Source organism: Gossypium raimondii, chromosome 10, assembly GCF_025698545.1.
Source record: "Gossypium raimondii isolate GPD5lz chromosome 10, ASM2569854v1, whole genome shotgun sequence".
Lineage (NCBI taxonomy): Eukaryota > Viridiplantae > Streptophyta > Magnoliopsida > Malvales > Malvaceae > Gossypium > Gossypium raimondii.
In genome coordinates, this window is record NC_068574.1 from 2,623,602 (window position 1) to 2,648,648 (window position 25,047).

A 25,047-nucleotide genomic window follows, 5' to 3' on the forward strand; every position below is an offset into this window, starting at 1 on the left:
ATTTATAATCCTCAATTTGCCATTAAAGTAGTTATAATTTCCTCTATCACGTCTAACCACTCTATTCAATTAACCAGACTTTGTTCTCACATTGTGCGTGCATGCAGTAGACATAAATATTTTAATTTTCTGAGTCCAGGTTTTCCTTTTACATCAACCTAAACAAGCTTTTAGTTAGTTCCTAGATATACATATAATCTTAGTTTGTAGAACCTTAATGCATGTTCTAAGCATATGGAAGGGGACATTCTTGTCTGAAAATCAAACTTATCAGTCTTACACACTCTACACATCTTAAACATGGCAGAAGATGAGTTCTAGGGTCCTCCATTTAAGGAAAGTTAATATAAATATTCCTGCCTTATATAGTAGCTTTCATCTGACGTAATACTAAGATGTTCTTCTCTAAAACTGAAACAGCAGCAATGAACCATGCACACCCCCACAACATTAGCTGCACAAACCATAGGAAACAACATGTTATATAGCTTCATCTAAGATGAAAATATATTGGGCAATACATAGACATTTCTTTTTCTGCAAAGATCCTTACACTAGTTGAAGAACTATCTGGTCTTGCTGCTGCTGAGGGTTGTAATAATTGGCGGCGGGTTGTAAGGCATCAACTTGGAAGTAGTTCCGAGAGTCATATGGCTGAGAATGTATGTCCTCGAAGTTATTACTTGAACCTCCGGGCATCAAATTCATGCTCTGCTGCTTCCTCTCGTTTTCAGCTATCTGCAACATACAGTAAATGGACGAGCGAAATATAGGTGTTTTTTTTCAACCGCGACAACAATGCTAAATTAGCGCAAAGAAAGAAGAGAGATCAGACCTTGGCTCGAAGAAGTTGGTTATTGTTATGCAAGTCAATTTCCTGCAGCAATGGACAAAATTTATAAACATACACACTAATAACATAGTATGGATCGGTCCCTACATGGTTCAATCATATATACCACCATTGAGACCCCTTTTAATTGATGGCCAATGACCAAAGTAATTGCCTTACATAACACACTCAGGCAAGCAGTTATTGTTAGTAGTCAAACCGGCTTCAAGGTCAGCTAAACATGGAGACAAGTTGATTAGTTGGTTTGCAAGGTGATAAGTTATAATGGCTTTAAGCTAACAATGCATGGATAGAAACAATGTGGCAAGAACATAAGCAAGGTGGTCGCTTGCTGAAAGTTCCTTCAAGGATTGAAAACATAAATAAAAAATGATAATAATAATTATGGGATAAGTATGGCAGCAAGGTTAAGCCTCTAAGTCGGTTTATATAGCCTATATATATACACGTTTAGATGTGTAGTGTGTATAAGTGACCAAAGCAAAAAGAAGTATAGTGAGAAAAAGGAGATTGAGTGTTGAGAAGCATAAGAAATACTAGGCGTGATAGTGAATACTAGCAGCAATTGTGAAACTACAAAATATATCTATGTTATTTTGTTATTTTTCTTGAGTAATAAAATTATTTTGGTTTAAGTGTACACTATGTTTTTAACAAGCGGTATTCAAGCTAGGTTTGTGTCCTTGACACGATGATGAACATGATTCAACCGTAAATCTCAAAATTAACAAAGTCAAATTATGTTAATTGGAGCATTTCAATAAAGCTTTAGCTCGGCTTTCAAGATTGTTGGGATATTGTTGAAGAAGATTATTGAGATATTGACAAAAATGCAACTGCCGAATCAACTTTGACAAATGAAGAGAAAAGAGCATTGAAGCAAGCTCGTAAAAAGGACAAGAAGGCATTGTTCTTTATTTTTTAAGGAGTTGATGAATCAACATTTGAAAAAATTTTAGATGCGAAGACATCAAAGTAAGCTTGCAGCATTTTGCAAAAATCCTTTCAAGGAGTCGTAAAGGAAAGCTGAATTTGAGATGTTGAAAATGAAAAACTTGAAAAGTATTGATGACTATGTCACTCGAGTGAAAACGGTTGTGAATGAAATGAAAAGAAAAGAAAAAGAGAAACTTTCAATGATGTTAGAGTAATGAAAAAAAAATTGCAATCATTGACATGCAAATTTGATTACATGGTTATTGTCATCAAAGAAACAAAAGATTTGTCACAAATATCTATCAATGAACTTGTGGGTTCTCCAAACCCATGAGCAAAAAATGAAGCACAATGATGATTTTGGAAATTTGGAGCAAGTATTGTAAAACAAGTTATCTGTCAATGAAGGTGGGGCTAGTAGTAGCTCTAGGCTTGCAATCGTGGAGGATATCATAGAGGATACAAAGATGGAAATAGAGGTGGGTGAGGAACACATGGATGTGGCACTCAATCATATATTGTAGAGGACAAACAAGTGAAGAGCAAAAAATGTCTAGTCACAATTACACAAAAGAATGTGAAATATCAAAGAAAAATATTTGGTATATTGATAATTGTGCCAACAATCACATGTGTGGCCAAAAAGACCTATCATCAAAGTTGGATGAGACTATTCATGGATAAGTAACTTTTGGAGATGAATCGCACGCCGCAATCAAAAGTAAAGACAAAGTCATAATTACTCAAAAGAATGGAGAGAAGTACATATCAGATGTTTATTATGTACCAACTTTGAAAAGCAACATTATTAGCCTTGGCCAACTTTCAAAAAAAGGACATGAAGTGCAAATGAAGAATCACTTATGTGCCCTAAAAAATAATAGTGGGGAATTAATTGCACTAAATGATATGATGCGGAATCGATTGTTCACTATTGACATTGAATCAAGAGAAGTGAAGCGTATGAAGACTGCAATCAAAGATGATTCATGCATGTGACATTTAAAGTTTGTGCTTGGATTTTTTAGCTTGAAGCTATTGTCAAAAGCAAAGATGACGAATAGGTTACTATAAATTAATCCTCTTGATCAATTGTGTGAAGCTTGTATTAAAGGGAAATAACATAAACAAAGTTTTGAACTTGAAAAATCCCAAAGAGTTAGGAGACCATTGAAGATTGTGCACACTAATATGGCAAGTCCTTTTAATATACCATCACTTAGCAAAAACAAGTACTATCTTACCTTTATTGATAACTTTAGTAGAAAAAGTTGTATATATTTTCTTAAAACAAAATAAAAAAAACACTTGAAAAATTCATGGAATTCAAAGCTACGGTAAAAAAAAGGAGTGGACATTATCTAAAGATACTCATATCTAATAGAAGAGGCAGATATACCTCAAGATTGTTTGAAAGCTTTTGCAAGGAGCATGGAATCATTCACCAATTGACAACTGCATACACGTTACAACAAAATAAAGTTGTTGAAAGAAAGAACCACACTATTCTTGATATGGCAAGAAGTATGGTGAAAGGTAAACAAATATCAAAAACTTTCTAAGTTGAAGTTGTTCAATGTGTTGTTTATTTGTTGAATCGAGTCCAACAAAAAGTGTGAAATACAAGATGTCGAATGAAGCTTGGATTCATCGAAACCCCAGAGATGGGCATTTCAAGGTCTCCGAATGCATCGCATATACTCGCGTACTTGATCAGACAAGAAGGAAGCTTAAATTGACAAATGAGCCAAGTGCATCCGTATTGACTATGAAAAAAAGTAAGACCTATAAACTATACAATCCTCTCACCAAAATAAGTTATTATTTCAAGAAATGTTAAGTTTGATTAAACAGATTACTAGAGATGGAGCGACGAAGAAAAGAAAATTGAAGCATTACTTTTCAATGATAATAAAGATGATGACTTCATCAATCAAGGTGACCAAAGTGAAGATCAAAGTCCTCCTGCAAGTCCTACTGCAACAACTCTTACATCTACACTGTCATCACCAAATAGTAGTAGCAGTTTAGAGGAAGCACATAAGAGAATGTGCAGTCTACATGACATCTACAATGTTATAGAACCTACAGAGACGACTCTTAATTAATCATTATTCTGTTTAATGACAAAATGTGATCTAATAACATACGAAGAAACAATTGAAGGTGTCAAAGTGGAAGAAGGCGATGGATGAAGAAATTGTAGCAATAAGAAGAAATAATAGGCAGGAATTAACAAATTTGCCAGAAGAACTCAGTTTAATTAGAGTCAAATGAGTGTACAAGATAAAAGCAATAAAGAAGGAAAAGTAGGAGAAGTACAAGGCAAGACTAGTTGTCAAATGCTACAAGCAAAAACATGGAGTGGATTATGATAAAGTATTTGCTCCAATAGCAAGAACCGACACCATAAGTCTTCTCATGCAGCACAAAGCAAATGGAAGATTTTTCAAATGAATGCGGAGTCAACTTTCCTTAATGGTTATGTAGAAAAGGAAGTTTACATTGAGCAACCACCTGGATATAGCAAACAAGGACTAAAAGACAAAGTCTACCCCTCGAAGAAAGCTTTATATAGACTAAAACAAGTTTCAAGAGTATGGAACAAATGAATAGACAAGTACTTTCAGAAGAATGGGTTCATAAAATGTTTGTATGAGCATTCCTTGTATACGAAGAAAAATGGAGATAGTGATATCATCAAAGTGTGTTTATACATGAATGGTATGATCTTCAAAGGAAACAATCCAAGCATGTTTAATGATTTTAAGAAGATTACGACTAAAGAATTTGAAATGATAGACATTAGTGAGATGTTAGACTTTCTTGGAATTGAGGTAAAATAAATGAAAGATGGAACATTTATGTCTCCAAAGGAATAAGTAGAACAAATTTTAAGCAAGTTAAAATGAAAGATTGCAAAGCAATAGCCACGCCATTAGAACCAGACATGAAATTAAGTGTTGATTCAATGAAAGAGCAGGTAAATTCAATGTTGTTTAAAAGCCAAAACAAGACAACTTAACTGTAGCAAAAAGAATTTTGAGATATGTCAAAAGTACGATAGATCAAGGTTTATTTCATACTCTCACAAAATTCAAAATTGGTTGGTTATTCAAATAGTGATTATGGTAGAGGCTTAGATGATCGTAAAAGCACGTTTAGATATTTATTCCATATTGGCTTTGCAACATTTTCATGGTCATCAAAGAAAAAACAAACAATAGTACTCTCAACAATTGAAGTAGAATATATAGCTGCTTGTCAAACAATTTAGTTAAAGAATATTTTAAATGAACTATCTCTTACAAAAAGATCCAATTACAATTTATATTGACAACAAATCCACATTATCTCTTACAAAGAATCTAGTGTTTTATAGCCAAAACAAGCATATTAATATAAAATAACATTTTATTTGGGAAAAGGTGAAGAATGAAAACGTTCAACTAGTCAATTGAAAGACGAAAGATTAATTAACAGATATTTTTACAAATTCACTGAAGACAAACATATTCCACAAAACTTAAAAGAAAAACATATAATGAAAAAGCTGGATTTGAGGGGATGTGTTAAAAGTCAAATCCACTTCAAGGTTGGCTTATCATAGATATAAGTTGATAAGTTGGCTTGCTAGGTGGAAAGTTATAAATGGTTTTAAATTGACAATGCATGGATAGAAACAATGTGGCAAGAACCTAAGCAAGGTGGTAGCTTGCTGAAAGTATGGCAGCAAGGTTAAGCCTCGGTTTATATAGCCTATTTACATACAGGTTTGGATGTGTAGTGTGTATATGAAAGCAAAGAAAAAAGAAGTATAAGTGAGAAATAGATATTGAGTGTTGAGAAACATAAGAAATATTAGGAGTGAGAGTGAAAACTAGCGGCAGCTAGGAATTGTGAAAGTACAAAATATCAGTTTTGGATTAAATAGCGATGTGAAGAGCAACAAGAACGGAAAAAAATACTTACCTTTTTCTGCATATACTCTATTTCAGCAAACAACAGCTCATTCTGGTAGAGTTTAGAGGGGAATAAATTAAAGGAGAAGGAAAATTTTGTCAGTAGCAATAATAATAATTAATAATCATCCTAAAGGGACTATTTTTAATTACATAAATTATTATCAGATACCTTTTTGGAACGGATTCTGCTAATTCCTTTTTCTAAACGACTCTCCAAGCTCTTAAGCTCTTTCATAGGCAATCCCCCTACGGACTCCCCCAGCATGTGCCTGCAAACATATATATATGCATATAGCACTGTCAAACAACAAGGGTTTTGAAATAAAATTATATATGATGAAAATGAATTAAAACCATGGGGAAATAACCTGTTTGTATTCTGCAAATTCCGGATTTGATTTCGGAGTTTGTCAGCTTCTTGCTGATAGAACTGAGATTTACATCCGCATGGCATTACCAAAGAAATTTTATTAAGTAAACCAAGGAGTTAACAAAACCAGGTAGTAAAAAGCTAGTCAAGCAAAGAACTATTTATATTAAAGGTTCACAACTTCTCTAGAGAAATGTTAAAATTATGGACTTATTTGAATGCAAATTGAAATTAAAGGGACTTGCTAAAAGAAAACAATGAAGATTAAGTGAGTTAATACCTGAGCATTAACTTCAGCAACTGACCCAGTGTTGGAGGAATCAGAAGCCTTTTTGTACCTTTCAATTGTTGCTTTAACACTGCAAAAACTTTGTGTTAATTATTTGAAAAATGTATATACATATATATATATAACTCATGCAAAAGTACACATATAAATCATTCATGAAATGCTTGCATGTGATCCATATTACCAACCTTTAGCAATGTCATTATGATTAATTCAAAATTACATTATGTCGTCATTATCATCGTCATCATATGTAAATGTAATGCTAGTAGATAGCTATTTTATTAAGCAAAATGGTCAAATCAACCAATTTTGTCAGTTAACTGAATCGAATACGAAACCTTGAACCCCCCAAAATTTACAATTACAATGGAGCAATGGCTAGCTGTGCTGTTCACATATATGTTTGATTGATGAGACCCTCCTAGTCACCTCGTTAGTCATCCCCCAAATCAACTTTAATCTCCTTTCTGATACCTTAATTTCGTCGAGCCAGTGATTGGCTATCCCTACCTATGCTGGCACTGTTTCTAGCAGTATGATTGGCTCAGAGTTTTTTTATTTGTACCAGGTGTCATTAACCCATTACACGAAGGATAATACTTCAGAAGTTCGTACGTTATTTTAGTTATTAACCCACCTTATTTAATAAACAAATAGTGTAAAAAATATAATAATAATTTAAAAGAGGTAAAGTAAAGCAAAAGCCAAGAAAGAGAGAGAGAGAGAGAGAGAGAGAGAGAGAAGAGTTTAATTATATAGTAATATAATAGAACAGTGATTTTATCAACTTCTGTCAGTGTCTGAAAACTGTGAGGAGCAGCAGCCATGGTTACAAGTTTCACAGTAGAAGCCAAAATCTCAGAACACTCCCATTGGCTCGCAGTTGCCGTACGTAGTCTCTCTCAGATAACACTGCTGTGTGCTGACTTACGTTTTCTTTTTTACTTTGAAGTGTTGATTCTCTCTTAATATCCACTTGGACCTTTCACAAATGCAAACCGGGGAAGCTAATGCCAACAGTGAGTCATTCATTATAAATGATAATGATGACCCTTTGAGCAGTTTTTGAGCTTTATTTTCATCGGGTAAATGGATTTGCAATGATGAAAAGAAAGAAAATTTAAAAGACAAAGAAACTCAGTTTTGGAATAATGTAAGAAAACCCACTAGTCAAGAAACTGAAAAAATCGTGTGTGACGTGTGACCAATAGATTCCATAACTAAGACGAAACGCCAACCTAATCTTAGTCGTGAAATCATCAAAACCATATATTCTTTTTACCCAAATCTATAAACCCTAGATAGATTAAGTACATAAAAGAAGACCCAAATTGATGATAGACAGGAAGGAAAAAATAGTAAGTCTAAAACTATGTAAAACGTTGGTGAGTTATATCACTTTGCTTGATTTAAGGGTCACCAATTAAAAGGGTTTTGGGGAGAGTTGTTAGCCTTGTGTGGTCAATAACCGAAAAAGAATCTTAATGTGTCGAAATTTGAAGGTGAGACAGTGAGAGAAGGAAGAAATGTAGGGCAATTGTTGGGTGACAAAAGTCGAGAAAAGTGAAGTCTCAGTAGGAATTAGAGGAACGGAGGCTTACAAATATGAGGGCCAATAACAAAGGGAGAGGAAATTAGTAATTTAAAAAGAAGCGAAAGAGGGTTGGGAATTGGGCAAATTTTGGGGTTTGAAGGCTAATGGGCATGAAATCAAACAAATTTGATGTGGTTCTCCAAGGACGCAAACATTGATTTGTAGTTTTGGAGACTATGCTTCAAGGATGAATTTTGATTTCTTTCTTCCGTTTTTAATGAGAGACAAAGTGGGATATTTCATTTGGGTAACATTGCTGATCTGGTGTCATAAAATGTTGCTGAGATTTGTTCTTTTATTGTGCTTAAAGCTTTGGAATTGAGCTTCACTATTTCATGGTGTATGAATTCAGCCTTGGAATCTTTTAGAGGTGTTGCCACAATTCTTGTAAGATGAGTACCCAGGTGTTTTAACAGCCAAGGGAATGGTGTCTTTTATTATTGCTTTTGGTGATTTTTGTTGTTGTTGTTGTTGTATATGATCTTAGGTATTGCCTTTTTATCTTATTAATATATATTTTATTTCCGAGAAAAAAAAATAACCAAAAAAAGAAAAAAGAGAACAAAACCCTAATTTGATTATGTTTGATTGTGAAAGGAGGAGAATTCACATGGTGCCCAAAGTGGGCATTTAGGGAACTTTTCGTGTATGAAGAACCCTAATTTAGATCTTATTGAATTTGGTTGTAAAAAGGTTCCCAATGACAGAAAATTTTTTAAAAAAGAACTTGGGGTTTTCTAAAATCGAAACCCTAATTTGATTTTCTTACATTGGGGGTTCTTAATTTAGACAAATTGTGTGTATTTTTTGTAGTTTGCTTTTGGGCAAACCCCGTTTGCTATCTTGATCTTTTTCAATTGACATCCATTAAGTATGATTTTTGAGCTAATGGGAACATGACAGATATTCATGTATATAGGCCCTTTAGTCCCATGGCTGAGACAGGCTCTCCCCAAAAAAAAAAAAAAAGGGAAATCAAGCACAATTTTTAACATCAATGGAGGATATATATCATATCATATCTCCAAAATCTATAGTTTTAATTTGTTACTTCCAAAAAAACATGATGCTGTCTATTTCCATCTCTTGCACCAGATCTATGTATCCATCAAACTAGGAACTTAAGAAAAAGATCATAAACAGGAAAAAAAAAGAATTATATATATATATACATATATAAAGCCCTAAAGCTTGTACAGATAAAAAGACAAAATAGAAGGAAAAAGAAAAGACAAGTAAATCTTAGTTTTAGTGAACTCAATCTATAGCTTTTCACCAAAAAATATATAATTAAAATTAATACTTCCACTGATCAAAGATCCATTCCTGTATATATATATAATTCATTGTACTTTGAGAAAATTAAGATCAAAGGACATACCTATTGTTGGCATACTCATAGAGTCGACCACGGTTGGAGAAGACAATCAAAGCAACCTCAGCATCACAAAGAACTGATAGCTCATAAGCCTTTTTGAGCAAACCATTGCGCCTCTTACAAAAGGTAACTTGGCGGTTCGTCGTGTTTTCGATCCGCTTGATCTCGATCTTTCCTCTCCCCATTTTCTTCTGGGGAGAGTCTTCAAGGGATTCATTGGGGTACACCATGCTTCCTAACTGAAAAAAATAAACCATGATGAAAGCAATAGTACCATTTACTATCTTCTCTGAAAAGCACATATATAGAATCTGATGACCAAAGGAGAGCTAAAATAGCCAATGAAAAAATAAACCCAAAGTAAGTGAAGCAAGAACAAGTGATTAAAAGGATTATGTTTTCAGTTTATGGCTAACTAACCTTGAAAGGAAAAGAAAAGAAAAAGGCAAGTATGATAATTAAAGGCGGAAAAAGAAAGAGAAGGGTTTTTTTATTTACTTCTCTTTGTTTCTCATTTTAGCTGCAAATCTCTGACCAGAAGAGATGCAGAAGATGGAAGCAAAGAAGGGTCGAGAGTTTCTATTTATAAATGTAAATAAACCAGAAAACCTTTTTCCGCTGAGTTTATCATCATTTTTAATTTAATCTTCCATTTTCACATGCATGTATCCTATTTTTAGTACTATTTGGGTTTTTGAAGGCTGTATTTAAAAATATTTTAATAATCTAAGCTCTGAATTATATTTTAAAGATGAAGAGAATAAAAAGAAAGGATAAAGTTGGGAATCATCACATCTTACATCTATGGTTGAGACCGGTAGTTGCAGCCTGAGCTCAAAAAAAAATTTACATAATTTATTTAAATACCAAAATTTCTAAGAGAATATTAAAATCATGCCTTCAGCTTTTATCACTTTATAGGTGTAATTTTAGATAGTTTAGTATATATCACAATTTTTATACCAAAAGCATCTATTTAGATATTTTGGCATATATCAAAAATTTTAATGAGATATCAACACTTGTAATTTATTTCACCTATTGAATTGAATTGCTTTTTAAAAAAATAAAATCTCTAAACACCTTACAACAATGACCTCCCAAAAAACATCTCATTTAACAAATACAACATAAAGAAACCCTTTCGTATATCATAACCATCTTCTAACACCTTCAAAGTTATGCTCGTACTTAAATGGATCACCACACTTCATCAAATCCCAATCCTAATATAAAAAACAATGAGATCATGTAAACTTACAATCCAATAACATTACAACAAATATGAATCAACAAGAATTCAAGCGCTACGCCATACAAATTACTCAATTTCTAATATCGTCCACTAATAGTAAACAACCAGTAAGAATATGAATTTTCATTTGATTAATACGTGAATTTGATCCATTAGTTATTCACACATATTTATAATCGTTTCACATTTGGCTATTAATTTAACTTAACTAAAGCTTCGTGGGAAGTTACTTAACTAAAATAATCTTGAATGTCTAATCGTCAACTCAACAACCATTATAGATATATACTCTTTTATGAGTCCTCGTGAGACAATCTCAATGAGTAACATATATGACTAATTGTCTTTTTTACAGGAACTCTCCCTAATGAACCCTCATAATAATACTTATCGCAAGTTGCGGTCAAGGTGAAATTGACTCGAAGTATTATTATGTTATCCTATAGAAACCATCGTTGGAGGTTGTGGGTCTTGTTTATGGACTTTCTCCCACTTAATATTTAAAAAAAATGCAAGGTTTTAACCAATTTCAGTCATGAATGATTAAACATGCTTATAACAAGTAAAGTGACATTCTTTTTCTAAACTATATGGCATGCTTATATCACATATGCATGTACGTGGATTTTTACTTAATCACTCCCATTCTTATATAATATTAACATATCATAAAATTGAAAATTAAACTAAGTCTGACCAGTCAAAAGTTTCCAACCAACACCGGTCGTGGCTTGTTTGTGTGACCCTTAAGCGCTACTGTTGCCGTAACCAACCAAGTTGGGGCACGACACCCTTTGCCTACTACCATTTGTGCTTGACTATTATTGTTAGGTTGTGATACATGCACAGATGAGGTAAAATTTATTAAATTTCATTCACCAAAGCTGCCAATATTCAAGTTTGGGAAATCGACAGACTTGCGATGACTCTTTGGATGGGATCCAGAAATCTTTGGGTTGAGATGTCTCATATTGTTCAACTATTTATCTCTTATCTTCGAAATGCACTTTGAATCACTTGAATTTGAGTTCGGAAGCTCAAGTTATGACCGTTTTAGTGAAGACTGTGTGAGCAGAATTTTTGGACAGGATTATGATGGGAATTACGAGTTTCGAGTTTTAATCATATTGGGTTTGGGTTTTGGGCTAATTATTATATATGAGTCTGACACTATATTTATCAACTCTTATTATTTTATTATTTTCTTATTCTAAATTTTTAATAATTATTAAGTAGTTTAAGTTATTTAGGAGTTTTATGTCAACAAGAAAGTTTAGTTTAAAATTATTTATTATTTAGATCAATTAGAATTCTAGTATACTTAAGAGTTTTACTTAGATTTATTTAGCTAATCTATATATAGGCCTTTGCAATGTATACAAAGTAATCAATTCATAATTATTCAACTTTTCTTTTGAGTTAATAAATTCTCTTTAAGTTTTTCTTTTCAAGAATTTATTTTGAGTTTCTTTGAGAAGAGTTTTAACAATCTTTTTAGATTGTGGAGATTATATTCAAACTTTTTTTGCCAAGTTTTCTATCTTGGAGGGGAAATTAGAGCCGCTTAGGGGATTGTGGATTCTTCGTGTTTCCAAGGCTTCTTAGGACTTCTACATATCACGTCTATCTTTTTCATCTATCTTTTTTATTTTCTTCTTTATTGTTCCAATCTTTGATTTATTTTTCTATTTATTTATCTTAGTTATTTAATTTTTTTATTTATTTTATTTGACTTGGATTTGATTGTGTTTCAGATTGTGTCAAAATCTAAATTTCTTTTTAAACGTCTGGAGCCCAAAGTTAAATCCGTGACTTGAACAAACTTTATGATCCGCTTTTGCTTTCATCCGTTCATTCGTATTAGGTTGGGGCGCAATGCCATGGCCCCTAGCGCGACCTCACCAACCAAGTCGCAATGCCCTAGTTTACGTTGCCCCTTGTACACTGGCTAGGTGCAATGCCTTGACCACCTACATGTCTCGTCCTCACAACTACCCAACGCAGTTGTTGTGCACCATGCAATGTTTTGGGTGATTCTACCCATGTCACCTACATCAGTCACCATTCATGGTGACTTTTTGCTCAATCGTCAACTTTTCTAGTTTCGGTTAGGCTGTCGGTTGCCTTGCATTTCTATGTAACATGATTAAACTCTCTCTTATTATATACTATTACAAAAGTAACTTAATAAGTGATTATCAATATAATCATATTTTAGCTCATAGTAACCATTACCTCTTCATTAATGAAAAAGTCAATTACTAACAAATAGTAATTAATTTGTCCTAAACAAATGACCTAACACCCTCCCTCAAGTTGGAGCATGCAAATCATAAATGTCCAACTTGCTGAGAGGCAATCAAATTACGGTTCACCAAGCGCCTTTGTGAAAATGTCAACCAACTAAGCGGATGTCGGAACATAAAAAGGTACAATCAACCCATCCTGGATTGCATCCCGAACAAAGTGACAATCCACCTCAATTGCAATATGTAAAGCAAATTGTTTATTGCATCTTAAACAAAGTGACAATCCACTTCAATTTCAATCTGCAACACAGATTGACTATGGCCTCGAAAACATCGTTCTTCTCTATCAGCTTATTTCTAGTGAAATTAAGTGCCCCTTGCATCTTTTCCACATTGGTCTCGTGAGACTCCAAAACAAAAGTCCTTAAGTTGATCCCTCATTGAATCAAACTCATCGATGCGCCCTTCGACCTCTTCGAGCGTCTCTCTCACGTCTCTCATGGACTCCTCAAGATTAACTACTCATTCTTTTAAAGTCATGACCATGTCCCTCGATCAACTTGTGGTGGTGGTGGAGAAGTAGAACCGCCACCAACCATTGAGAACGATGAAAAAAATTGTGTTAAAAGGCGGATGATAACCAACCCAAAGGTTAACACTGCTGCGCCGCCGGGCAAAACAAAAGACAAGAAGCAAAATTGCTTGGAGAAGAGAAAAATAAATAAAAGGAAACCTAGGCTCTTGATACCATGACAAGAATAGGGTAATCTCTTTCAATCTTATTGATAAACATCAAGAGCATACATCATATTTATATTGCAATAGTCACGTAGGAATAGGGAATATATATAATATTTTCCTAAAGATATATAATATATTCCTAAAAGATATATAATATATTTAGATATTCCTAAACGATAATATCTCATAATAATATCTTGACACAACAACACCAACCTGCTTAACAATGTGCATGAGATGATGAATTTTGTCTAAAGATAGTTCTTTCTCACTTTGATGGTAATTTGAATGTTTAGGGTTTTATGGATTAGCTTGAAGAGGTAGATAGAATTTTCAAGCATACGGAGAATCCTAAGGAGTGAAGTGTAAGATTAGTAGTATACAGATTAAAGGAAGGAGCCTCGTCCTGGTGGGAATGTTTACAAGACACAATACAGCGTGAGGGAAAAGGCCAAATACGAACATGGTACAAAATGAAACAATTGCTCAAGGTCGATTTTTGCCTATAGAGAGATTAATGCACGACTACGCCACAAAGTTCATGAGGCATGCTGAACGCAACAACTTGATGGATTCCGATAGCCAAATGGTAGCCAAATACCTAAATGGATTAGGACGTACATTAATCTAGGACAAGATTGGTGTGAAAATGTTGTAAAACATCACCGAAGCACGTAATATGGAGTTAAAGGCGAAGAGAATGATACAATGGAAGAAGGTGGGTTGGACTAAGAAGAATTGCGATCAGTTTGCACTAGCAACTTTGGAGAATAATAATAAACTGAAAACTTGCAAATTCAAACATAAAAATCCAATTATGACAAAGCAACGAGAAAGAAGTTAGCGGAAGGGATTGAGACAACACAGTCACAACCATCAAAGAACCCATATACTAAGTCAATTCCTAAAAAATGTTGTCGGTGTAAGCTACCTGGACATTGCGCTAATGATTATCCAAAGAAGAAAGGAAATTAACGTTATAGAACACGGTGATTACAAAGAAGAATTTGAGGAAGGAAATGAAATAATATGCAAACATGATGGTGACAGCAATAGAAAAGATTCAGTAGATGGACACATTTTGGCAATACGAAAGATATTAAGATTGAAGGATGAAGATACAACCCAAGGCCAACAACATTTCCAAACTAGTTGCACCATCTGGTAACATTTACAACTTGGTAGTTGATAATGGTGGAAAGGAGAACATCATTGAGACGATGCATATATTCAAAGACATTATGTTACAAGAGTTGCCTACAAAGTTAAACCTATCAAATTACCAAATGAAACTAAAGGGAAATGTAATTTTAAAGAAGAATGTGGAAGAGTGGTTATAGAAAAGACATGTCTAGAGGATAAAGCTAACTCGAGGACGAGTTTATAAGAGAGAAGTGATAGAGTAGTATTTTTATTAATTTATTAATTATCCCTAAACTTGTTATTTACTTGAGGGATATATTTAATTTATCATTTTATTAACTGTTTTTATTTCCTTTTAATTCGTGTTACATCATAGATTAATCCTACTCAAGTCGAGTTAATATTTAAATAAAAACTTAAAATATAAATTATTTTAATTTTACATCAACACGTCATATCACAAAATTGGTTCTTAATTTATTAAAAATAATATTCTCTACTTTGATAATTCTAATTAACTTAATTAATTCATCATCTAAAAGCTAGAAAAGGGGGTGCAGTAGACATGAATATTTTAATTTTCCAAGTCCACATCAAAAGTAAATTTAGCCCCTTTTCCTTTTACATCAACCTTAACAAGCTTAATCAGTTCCTAGATATATGTATATAATATATTTGATAGTAAGTGGAAATGCCATGATTTATGGGGGATAATCTTGTAGAATCTTAATGCATGTTCTAAGCATATGGAAGAGGACATTCTTGTCTGAAAATAAAACTTATCATTCTTACACACTCTACACGTCTTAAACATGGCAGAAGATCAGATCTAGGGTCCTCCATTTAAGGAAAGTTAACATAATATTCCTGCCTTATATAGTAGCTTTCATCTGACACAATGCTAAGATGTTCTTCACTAAAACTGAAACAGCGGCAATGAACCATGCACGCCCCCACAACATTAGCTGCACACAAACCATAGGAATATGTTATATTGCTTCATCTAAGATGAAAAAATATTGGGTAATACAAAGACTTTTTTTTCTGCGAAGATTCTTACACTAGTTGAAGAGCTATCTGGTCTTGCTGCTGCTGAGGGTTATAATAATTGGTGGCGGGTTGTAAAGCATCGACTTGGAAGTAGTTCCGAGAGTCATATGGCTGAGAATGTAGAGCCTCGAAGTTAGCACTTGAACCTCCGGGCATCAAATTCATGCTCTGCTGCTTCCTCTCGTTCTCAGCTATCTGCAACATACAGTAATGGCACGAATGGTGCGTTAAGCATGGCTTTTGGCTGTCCAACAGCACTTTTTAACGGCAAAAGCAATGATAAACAAAGGGTTTTTGCCAATCAAAGTATTTTTCAACCGCAACAACAATGTGAAACTAAAGTAAAGAAAGAGAGATCAGACCTTGGCTCGAAGAAGTTGGTTATTGTTATGCAAGTCAATTTCCTGCAGCAAAGGACAAAATTATAAGCATACATACTAAGAACATACTATGGATCGATCCCTACATGGTTCAATCAAATAAAACACCATTGAGACCCCCCTTTTAACTGATGGCCAAAAACCAAAGTAATTGCCTTATATAACACACTCAGGCAAGCAATTAATCAGTTTTGGATTAAATGGTGATGTGAAGAGGAAAAAGTACTTACCCTTTTCTGCATATACTCAATTTCAGCAAACAACAGCTCATTCTGGTAGAGTTTAAAGGGGATAAATTAAAGGAGAAGGGAAAATTTGTCAGTAGCAATAATAATGAATAATCTTAAAGGAACTATTTTTAATTACATAAATTATTATCAGATACCTTTTTGGAACGGATTCTGCTAATTCCTTTTTCTAAACGACTCTCCAAGCTCTTAAGCTCTTTCATAGGCAATCCCCCTATGGACTCTCCCAGCATATGCCTGCAAACATATATACACATAGCATTGTTAAACAAAAAGGGTTTTGAAATAAAATTATATATGATGGAAGTGAATTAAAACCATGGGGAAATGACCTGTTTGCATTCTGCAAATTCCGGATTTGATTTCGGAGTTTGTCAGCTTCTTGCTGATAGAACTGAGATTTACATCCGTATGGCATTACCAAAGAAATTTTATAAAGTAAACCAAGGAGTTGAACAAAACCAGATAGTAAAGGTTGAGAGCTTCTTCAGGGAAATGTTAAGGTTAAGGACTTAATTGAATGCAAATTAAAACAATGAAGATTGATTGAGTTAAAACCTGAGCATTAACTTCAGCAACTGATCCAGTATTGGAGGAATCAGAAGCCTTTTTATACCTCTCAATTGTTGCTTTAACACTGCAAAAACATTGTGTTAATTAAACAAAACAAATTATATCAACAATCAAGGCAAATAACACACTTAATTATTTGAAAAATGTATATACATATATATAATTCATGTAAAAAGTACACATAAATCATTCATGAAATGCTTGCATATGATCCATATTACCAACCTTTAGCAATGTCATTATGATTAATTAAAAATTAGTTAGAGCATAATGGTGTTTAGAAACATTATATCTTCATCATCATCATCATCATCATCATCATCATATGTAATGCTAGTAGTTAGCTGTTTTATTAAGCAAAATGGTCAGATCAACCAATTGTGTCAGTTAACTGAATCTAATACTAAACTTGAACCCCCCCAAAGTTTACAATTACAATGGAGCAATGGCTAGCTGTGTTGTTCACATATATATGGACCATATTTGATTGATGAGACCCCTTAGTCACCTCGTTTGTCATCCCCAACTCAACTTTAATTTCCTTTCTGATACCTTAATTTCGTCGAGCCTCTGATTGGCCGTCCCTGCCAATGCTAGCACTGTTTCTAGCAGTATGATTGGCTCAGAGTTTTTTTATTTGTGCCAGGTGTCATTAACCCATTACACGGAGGTTAATACTTTAAAGAGTTCGTACGTTATTTTAGTTATTAACCCACCTTATTTAATAAACAAATAGTATAAAGCAAAAGCCAAAAAAAGAGAGAGAAGAATTTAATTGATATAAAAATATAGAACAGTGATTTTATCAGCTTCTGTCAGTGTCTGAAAACTGTGAGGAGGAGCAGCAGCCACAGTTACAAGTTTCACGGTAGAAGCCAAAACCTCAGAACACTCCCATTGGTTCGCAGTTGCCGTACGTTGTCTCTCTCAGACAACACTGCTGTGTGCTGACTCACTTTTTCTTTTCTTTTTAAACCTTTTAAGTGTTGCTTCTCTCTCTTAATTTGAACTTGCACGAATATATCTAAGCAAAGATCTTTTCACAAATGAAAACCGGGGAAGCTAATGCCAACAGTAAGTCATTCATTATAAATGATGATGATGATGACCCTTTCAGCAGTTTTTGAGCTTTATTTCCATTGGCTAAATGGGTTTGCAATGATGAAAAAAAAAGAAAGACAAAGAAACTGAGGTTTTGGAATAATGTAAGAAAACCCATTTTGTCAAGTAGTGAAGAAACTGAGAAAATCGTGTGTGACGTGACCAAAAGATTCTGGTAACTAAGACAAAACACCACACCTAATCTTAGTCATGGAGTCATCAAAACCCTAGATAGATTTAAAAATAAATAAAAAATTGAATTCGAGACCCAAAATTTAAAACCCAAATCTATAAAACCTAGATAGATTTAAAAGTACATAAAAAAGACTCAAATTGGCGATAGAAAGGAAGAGAAAAAAAAGTATGTCTAAAACTATGTAAAAGAATTTTGGTGAGTTGTTGCGGGGAGATTACTTTGCTTGATTTAAGGGTTACCAATTAAAAGGGTTTTGGTGAGAGTTGTTAGCCTTATGTGGTTAATAACCGAAAAAGAAAAAGAAAAAAGAAAAAAGAAAACCAAACCCTAATTTGGTTATGTTTGACTGTGAAAGGAGGGGAATTAACGTGGTGCCGAAAGTGGGGATTTAGGGAAAGTTCGTGTATGAAGAACCCTAATTTAGATCTTATTGAATTTGGTTGTGATTGGTTGTAAAAAGGAGTCTTAACATGTTCCCATTAGCAAATTTTTAAAAAAAAAATGAAACCCTAATTTGATTTTCTTACATTGGGGGTTCTTAATTTAGACAAAATGTGTGTTTTTTTTCTAGTTTCCTTTTGGGCGAACTCCTTTTACCATCTTGATCTTTTTCAACTGACATCCATTAAGGATGATTTTTTGAGCTAATGGGAACATGACAGATATTCATGTATATAGGCCCTTTAGCCCCATGGCTGAGACAGGCTCAGCCCCAAGAAAAAAGAAAGAAAGAAAGGAAAGCAAGGATAAATTTTAACATCAATGGAGGATATAGAAAGCACAGAAGGCTGATCTCTCACAGGTCCAACAGTCATATATATATATATACACACACGCACACACACACACATATATATCATATCCCCAAAACCTATGCTTTTAAATTGTTACTTCCGCAAAAACATAATGCTGTCTATTTCCATCTATTGCACCAGATCCATGTATCCACCAAACTAGGAACTTCAGAAAAAGATCATAAACAGAAATATATATAAAGCCCTAAAGCTTATACAAGTAAAAAAAGACAAAATAGAAGGGAAAAAAAAGACAACTGAATCTTAGTTTTAGTGAACTCAATCTATAGCTTTTCACCAAAAAATATAAAAAAAAAACTATATAATAAATATTAATACTTCCACTGATCAAAGATCCATTCCTATATATAGTTCCATTGATAAAATTTTCATTGTACTTTGAGAAAATTAAGATCAAAGGACATACCTATTGTTAGCATACTCATAGAGTCGACCACGGCTAGAGAAGACAATCAAAGCAACCTCAGCATCACAAAGAACCGATAGCTCATAAGCCTTTTTGAGCAAACCATTGCGCCTCTTACAAAAGGTAACTTGGCGGTTCGTCGTGTTTTCGATCCGCTTGATCTCGATCTTTCCTCTCCCCATTTTCTTCTGGGGAGAGTTTTCAAGGGATTCATTGGGGTACACCATGCTTCCTAACTGGAACAAACCAAAAAACCAAAAGAAAAACCATGATGAAGGCAATAATATCATTTACTATATTCTTTGAAAAGTACATATATAGAATTTGATGATCAAGGAGAGGTAAAAAAAAAAAAACCCAAAGTAAGTGAAGCAAGAAGAAGTGATTAAAATAATTTTGTTTTCAGTTTATGGCTGACTAACCTTGAAAGGAAAAGAAAAGAAAAGGCAAGTATGATAATTAAAGGCAGAAAATAAAGAAGAAAAGAGTTTTTGATTTACTTCTCTTTGTTTTTCCTTTTAGCTGCAAATCTCTGACCAGAAGAGATGCAGAAAATGGAAGCAAAGAAGGGTTGAGAGGTTTCTATTTATAAATGTAAATAAACCAGAAAACCCTTTTCTGTTGTGTTTATCATCATTTTTATATAACCAGTTAATTTAATCTTCCATTTTTAAATACTATTATGTATCCCATTTTTAGTTCTATTTGGGTTTTTTTTTTTTCATTATTTATTAATATAAGTGGTGAATTATATTTTAAAGTTAAAGCGAATAAAAAAGAAAGGTTAAAGTTGGGAATCATCACTTGAATGGTTCAGACACCATTAACCATTAAACCCTTTTTTTTCTATTTTTTTTTCATGTGAACGAAGGGATGGCATTGCATTAGAGAGAGAAGAGAAAGGGACCCTTTTGAAAAGGACTATTAATGGTGGTGGATGAGACGTTAGGCTAAGGCTACGTTTGTTTACTTCAAATTCTCTTCTATAACAAAATTTTTCTTTTGAAAGTAAATCATAGTTATATAGATTTGTTGTTTGGATGACAAGAAAAACATTATTTTTATTACCTCGAACAATAGTTTTCCATCATGGTTACATGAGGCAGGACGTTCCAATAAAATGGAATTGGTTAAATTTCACCATTATAGAAATTGTAAGAAGGTGTAATTTTAAGAAATTTAATATTTATGATTTGTCTAGTAGCTAACACATGTTCATCCATAGAATTCTCCTGAGTTCAAGTCTCCGAAAAAGCAAGTGGTAGTCTTTATTCGAGTCTCCCTTTGGACTTAGAGTGTAGGGGTGATTTCGGTTTAATTCAGTTGGGTTTTTATTTTTATTTTTTGAACTGTCAATCATAATTCGGTTCGATTCTCAATTTTTCCATACTAATTTTTTGTTTTGAATTTTTAGACTCATTTTGAAAAAAAATAATCTTTATTTTATGATATTAGAATATTATTTGACAAAATTCCAAAGTCTTTTCATAAATATTTCTAAAAAAATTTCAAGATCTTTTAAATATAAAATATTTATTTTATATCATTAAAATTTTAAATTAATTATATATTAAATAAAAAAACATATTTTAGTTCAATTTCGGGTAGCCACGATTTTTGAACTTACATTTCATAAACCATCCAAATACCTGTATTCCAGCCAGTTTTTTGTTTGGTCGGTCTCTACTAGATGTGTGAATATTTCGTTTGAGTAATTTCTCTATTTTTTCAACTTTTCATAAGAATTGGAGTAAATAATTGGGTGCACCAATTATATTCAGTTCATTGAGACCCAATAATTATAACATTTACCCAAAATTCCATACATATGTAATTACAAGAAATTACGCTCAATTTTAATTACTAAGTGGCTTTTCAAATGCACCATTGATTTTCTGTTTGGTCAAATTGTATGGAAGATATCCATATGTTGTGGTATACCTTTGATAAATTGAAAAATTAAGTGCTAAAATACACATCCATTTAGATTTAAACAAAATGACTTAATATAGCAATGTTTGATTAGTAATTATTATTGATAATTGTGATTTCAATAAATTTAATTAAAGAATTATATGATTCTTTTATATGTATTTTAGATATGCTATAGACTTACTAAGCTATAAAAGCTTACTTTGTTTGTTTTCGTCCATTTGCTTTTATAGATTTTGGAGACGCTTCTGAGCTCGGGGATCATCAAGATAGTCCATCACACTATCGACTTCTTTTGGTATTTTGTTAAATATTTGAACTCAATCTTATGGCATGTATAGGTTTGAGTACGATGTTAATTACATTTTGATTGTAAATTATAATAGCTATGCGAAAGTAATTAAATTTTTACGTTGTGATCAGTTTGGTTTTAAAAATGTTGAATTTGTTCGGTAATGCCTCGTAACCCTAATTCGGCGACGGATACGGGTTAGGGGTGTTACATTTTATTGGTATAAATAAGTAATTAAAAATTAGGTGATGAATTTAAATTATTGAGATTTATTTTCTAATCTTAGTTGTCTAACTATAATTACTTAGACATTAGAAAAGCATATTAATGATCAAACTAATTAGTCAATTGCTTTTATGGAAATCTCAATCCTTTTGGACACGAAAATACATAATTTGAGGATCACAATCCCATCTTTTTCAACCCACAAAATATATTTTAATTTTAAGTCAAAAGTAATTGCTACTAAAACATTCTATACCACTTTTCCATGTTTCGGCTTGTTTGTTTGATTTTATTTCAATTATTGTTTTTTCATTACAAAATACAAATTTAAATATATTGAGCCCCTTTTGCGGCATTTTTCTCATAAACGTTGCTATTGATTTACTTATTGCGGCGTTTTTCTGTTAGCGCCGCTAATGTATAATGTTTGCGGCGTTTTCCCACTAAAAACGCCGCTAAAACCTTAAAATCCTGGAGTGAGTAATTGACTCTCTTTTGTGCATTGGAATCATGTTGCTAAGCTTAATAGGTTATACTATTTGGTAGCTTTATTGTTCAATTTGGTATCTGAGTTTAGTTTCTTATCCCAATTAAGTATAGCTTAATAGGTTATTCATCGGATTATTTGGTCTAGGTATCAAATTGAACATTAAAACCAAACTTAATTACCAGATTGAATACTAAAAACCAAACTCAACTAAATAGAATATCCCTTTATAAATTACAAACCAAGAAGCATTTACCATGGAACTTCAAACTGTGTTTCACTTAAAAGTTTGGGGCACAAATTTATGTCCCTTTGTTTTGTTACCTACATTTGGACATTTTTAGACACTGTTGACTTTAAGCTCCATCTCTTCATTCATTTCTTCTTTTAACTCCATTCTCTCTTTTGATCATGCAAAAGTATATCTACAATTGAATAGATGGGATTAGTTTTGGATCAAATCAATTTGGTTTTCGGAACTTTCTAATCGTACCTTAATCGAGGTTTCGGATTGGATTTTTCGAATAAAATTATTACAAGTTTGGACAAGTTTTAATTATGAACTGTATGGCTAAATTGAATTTGGGTAGGCTTAAATTGTGGATGATTAAATGAAGTTTTTGAATTCAGATCACAGCCCACATGCATGCACTATAAATAAACTAAGGTCAAAACTATGATAATTGTCACCTATCTGTAAAGAAAGTCATTATTAATTAATATTCTGCTTCAATTGACATTCAAAATTTGACCCAAAGTTATTCTCATCTTCAGCATTAGAAGCAGAGTGTGTAACATATTTTTTTCTACAACCCTAACATAGTAAGCTACGAAATCATATTATGGAGGACGAATTTGAATCATAATTCTTTTGGAATGGGTTCAAATAGAGTTTTATTATTATATTAAATTATAATTTTACAATTTTTAAAGATTTAAATACAAGTTTATAATTTTTCGGAACCAAGGCCACTCTACTTAACTCCTTGGATTGCCAATAAAAATAAGTGATAGCTTAAGGTCCACTGCTTAAATTTTAACACGATTATAATGTGAAAAAGAAAAATACTACAGATAAAATCCCTTTTTTGCACAGTTTTATACAATCATTTCTCATTTAGTTTATTTTAGTTTTGGGTCAACATGAATAGGTCAATTTAGAGTTTTAAATTTTTTGAGTTATTTTTGTTTGTGTTAATTTTGAGTTCGGATCAATTTGGGTTTAAGTTATTCAAATGTAAAGCTTAAAATTTTCTAGATGCATTATTATGAGTTCGGGTCATTTCGGATTTTCATCACTCTATTTCCTTTTTTTTGCTAAGCTATTTTTTTTAATCAAAGCATCATCTATTAAAAAAAAACTAATCATTTTCGAAGCTCGTGGCTATCGATTCCAACAATACTTATTGATAAATCGAACTAATGCTAAACCGAATCTTATTCATAAGATATTAAGTTACAAAACCGGTATAAAGTTATTAAAATAACACTTAATTTTGAATTATTTTAAATTGGAACTTAGATTTTGAATTTAGGTCCGAAATTTAAGCGATTACATAAGATATGCCAAGGTGGATGCATGCATTATATAATTGGGTGTATAGTTAGGCATGTGAGGCACCTTTTTCACAAGTTTGAGTGCAGTTTCCATTCGTGGGTTAGAGTCTAGAGGTTCTCATTTCTAAAACAGAAAGTGCACTGCTCTCATTGGTCGGTCATTTGTTTGTGGGTCACAGCAGGGAAACTCTAATTACACGCTTCAGAATTCAGAAAGTAAGGACCACAACACAACCATTGCCCTTTTTCTCACCATTATTATTAGAATGTGAACAAAAATGGTTTCAAAATACGATTTTTCATCATATTTATTTGATTATTTGTTGGGATTGGACTGTAATTTTTTTATATATTAGCTGTCCACCTTACATGATTATTGATTTTTTTAGATTTCTGGCTATCCTGAATATTCATAATTTTTATAATAAGATTTAACTGATTGATTGAATTAAAATTAATAGATTCAACGTTCGATCGGTATCATATAATCGAAAAGAGATAAATTGAAAAAATGATTGAACTAATTAAAAACCGTTAGAATTGGGTTGAAGCTAGTATATTTAAATTTGTTGTTATAATTTATAAAATAAATGTTTATGCTTTTATTTTTATTTTATTTTCTTACTAATCTTCTAACAGTTTATTATTATTTTATCATGGTTGAACTCACGATTAACTAGTTTCACAAAAATTGATGATCTAATCGATTTGACCATTGATTTGATCTTACAACATTAAAATGGATGAATCGAAAAAGAATAGGTCAATCTAATAAAAAATTGTTAAAATCGAACTGAATATGATATATTTAATTTTATTGTTATAATTTATAAAATGATCAGTTTTCTCTACTATAATTTATTTGAGTTTTATATATATTTTTTATTTGTTGGCTATTGCTAAACTCACGATTTAACTGGTTAGATAGAAGATCGATGATCTAATAAATAGTATGTGTAATAATTGATTTTAGGATAAATTTCAAAACTATACATAAACTTTGGTTTAA

At 32.5% G+C, this 25,047-nt stretch overlaps 2 protein-coding genes across 6 annotated transcripts; both read right to left on the reverse strand.

Annotated features, from left to right (window-relative positions):
- Nucleotides 1–107: 107 nt before the first annotated feature.
- On the reverse strand, nt 108–10,078 carry LOC105776890 (agamous-like MADS-box protein MADS1). Of its 3 annotated transcripts, none has more exons than XM_052621631.1 (9): nt 9,887–10,074; nt 9,392–9,627; nt 6,405–6,483; nt 6,123–6,184; nt 5,924–6,023; nt 5,762–5,803; nt 836–877; nt 554–738; nt 108–454 (listed from the first exon to the last, which is right to left on the reverse strand). In XM_052621631.1, the coding sequence occupies exons 2-9, from the start codon at nt 9,616–9,618 to the stop codon at nt 451–453; spliced, it is 741 nt and encodes a 246-aa protein (XP_052477591.1). In that variant the 5' UTR covers nt 9,619–9,627; nt 9,887–10,074; the 3' UTR covers nt 108–450. The 3 variants fall into 3 exon arrangements, with proteins under 3 accessions (XP_052477591.1, XP_012455290.2, XP_052477592.1); XM_012599836.2 differs by having other exon boundaries at nt 9,809–10,074; XM_052621632.1 differs by lacking the exon at nt 108–454 and having other exon boundaries at nt 550–738; nt 9,809–10,078.
- Nucleotides 10,079–15,233: 5,155 nt separating this feature from the next.
- LOC105784902 (agamous-like MADS-box protein MADS1) lies at nt 15,234–20,162 on the reverse strand. 3 transcript variants are annotated; one of them, XM_052621630.1, is made up of 9 exons: nt 20,046–20,162; nt 19,546–19,781; nt 17,013–17,091; nt 16,787–16,848; nt 16,592–16,691; nt 16,437–16,478; nt 16,189–16,230; nt 15,837–16,021; nt 15,234–15,741 (listed from the first exon to the last, which is right to left on the reverse strand). In XM_052621630.1, exons 2-9 carry the CDS (start codon nt 19,770–19,772, stop codon nt 15,738–15,740), a joined length of 741 nt encoding a protein of 246 aa, XP_052477590.1. In that variant the 5' UTR covers nt 19,773–19,781; nt 20,046–20,162; the 3' UTR covers nt 15,234–15,737. The 3 variants fall into 3 exon arrangements, with proteins under 3 accessions (XP_052477590.1, XP_012466273.1, XP_012466274.1); XM_012610819.2 differs by lacking the exon at nt 20,046–20,162 and having other exon boundaries at nt 19,546–19,883; XM_012610820.2 differs by lacking the exons at nt 15,234–15,741; nt 20,046–20,162 and having other exon boundaries at nt 15,833–16,021; nt 19,546–19,887.
- Between the last annotated feature and the right edge of the window lie 4,885 nt (nt 20,163–25,047).

What these genes read in the sequence shown, in the direction of transcription:
- LOC105776890 (XM_052621631.1), bottom strand. Translation starts at nt 9,618, where the DNA reads ATGGTGTACCCCAATGAATCCCTTGAAGACTCTCCCCAGAAGAAAATG. An exon ending in TATGAGTATGCCAACAATAG is followed by an intron (nt 6,484 to 9,391) that starts GTATGTCCTTTG and finishes AAGTTTTTGCAG; the next exon opens with TGTTAAAGCAACAATTGAAA. An exon ending in ACCAACTTCTTCGAGCCAAG is followed by an intron (nt 739 to 835) that starts GTCTGATCTCTC and finishes TGTATGTTGCAG; the next exon opens with ATAGCTGAAAACGAGAGGAA.
- LOC105784902 (XM_012610819.2), bottom strand. Translation starts at nt 19,835, where the DNA reads ATGATATTATTGCCTTCATCATGGTTTTTCTTTTGGTTTTTTGGTTTG. An exon ending in AATTTGCAGAATGCAAACAG is followed by an intron (nt 16,692 to 16,786) that starts GTCATTTCCCCA and finishes ATATGTTTGCAG; the next exon opens with GCATATGCTGGGAGAGTCCA. An exon ending in ACCAACTTCTTCGAGCCAAG is followed by an intron (nt 16,022 to 16,188) that starts GTCTGATCTCTC and finishes TGTATGTTGCAG; the next exon opens with ATAGCTGAGAACGAGAGGAA.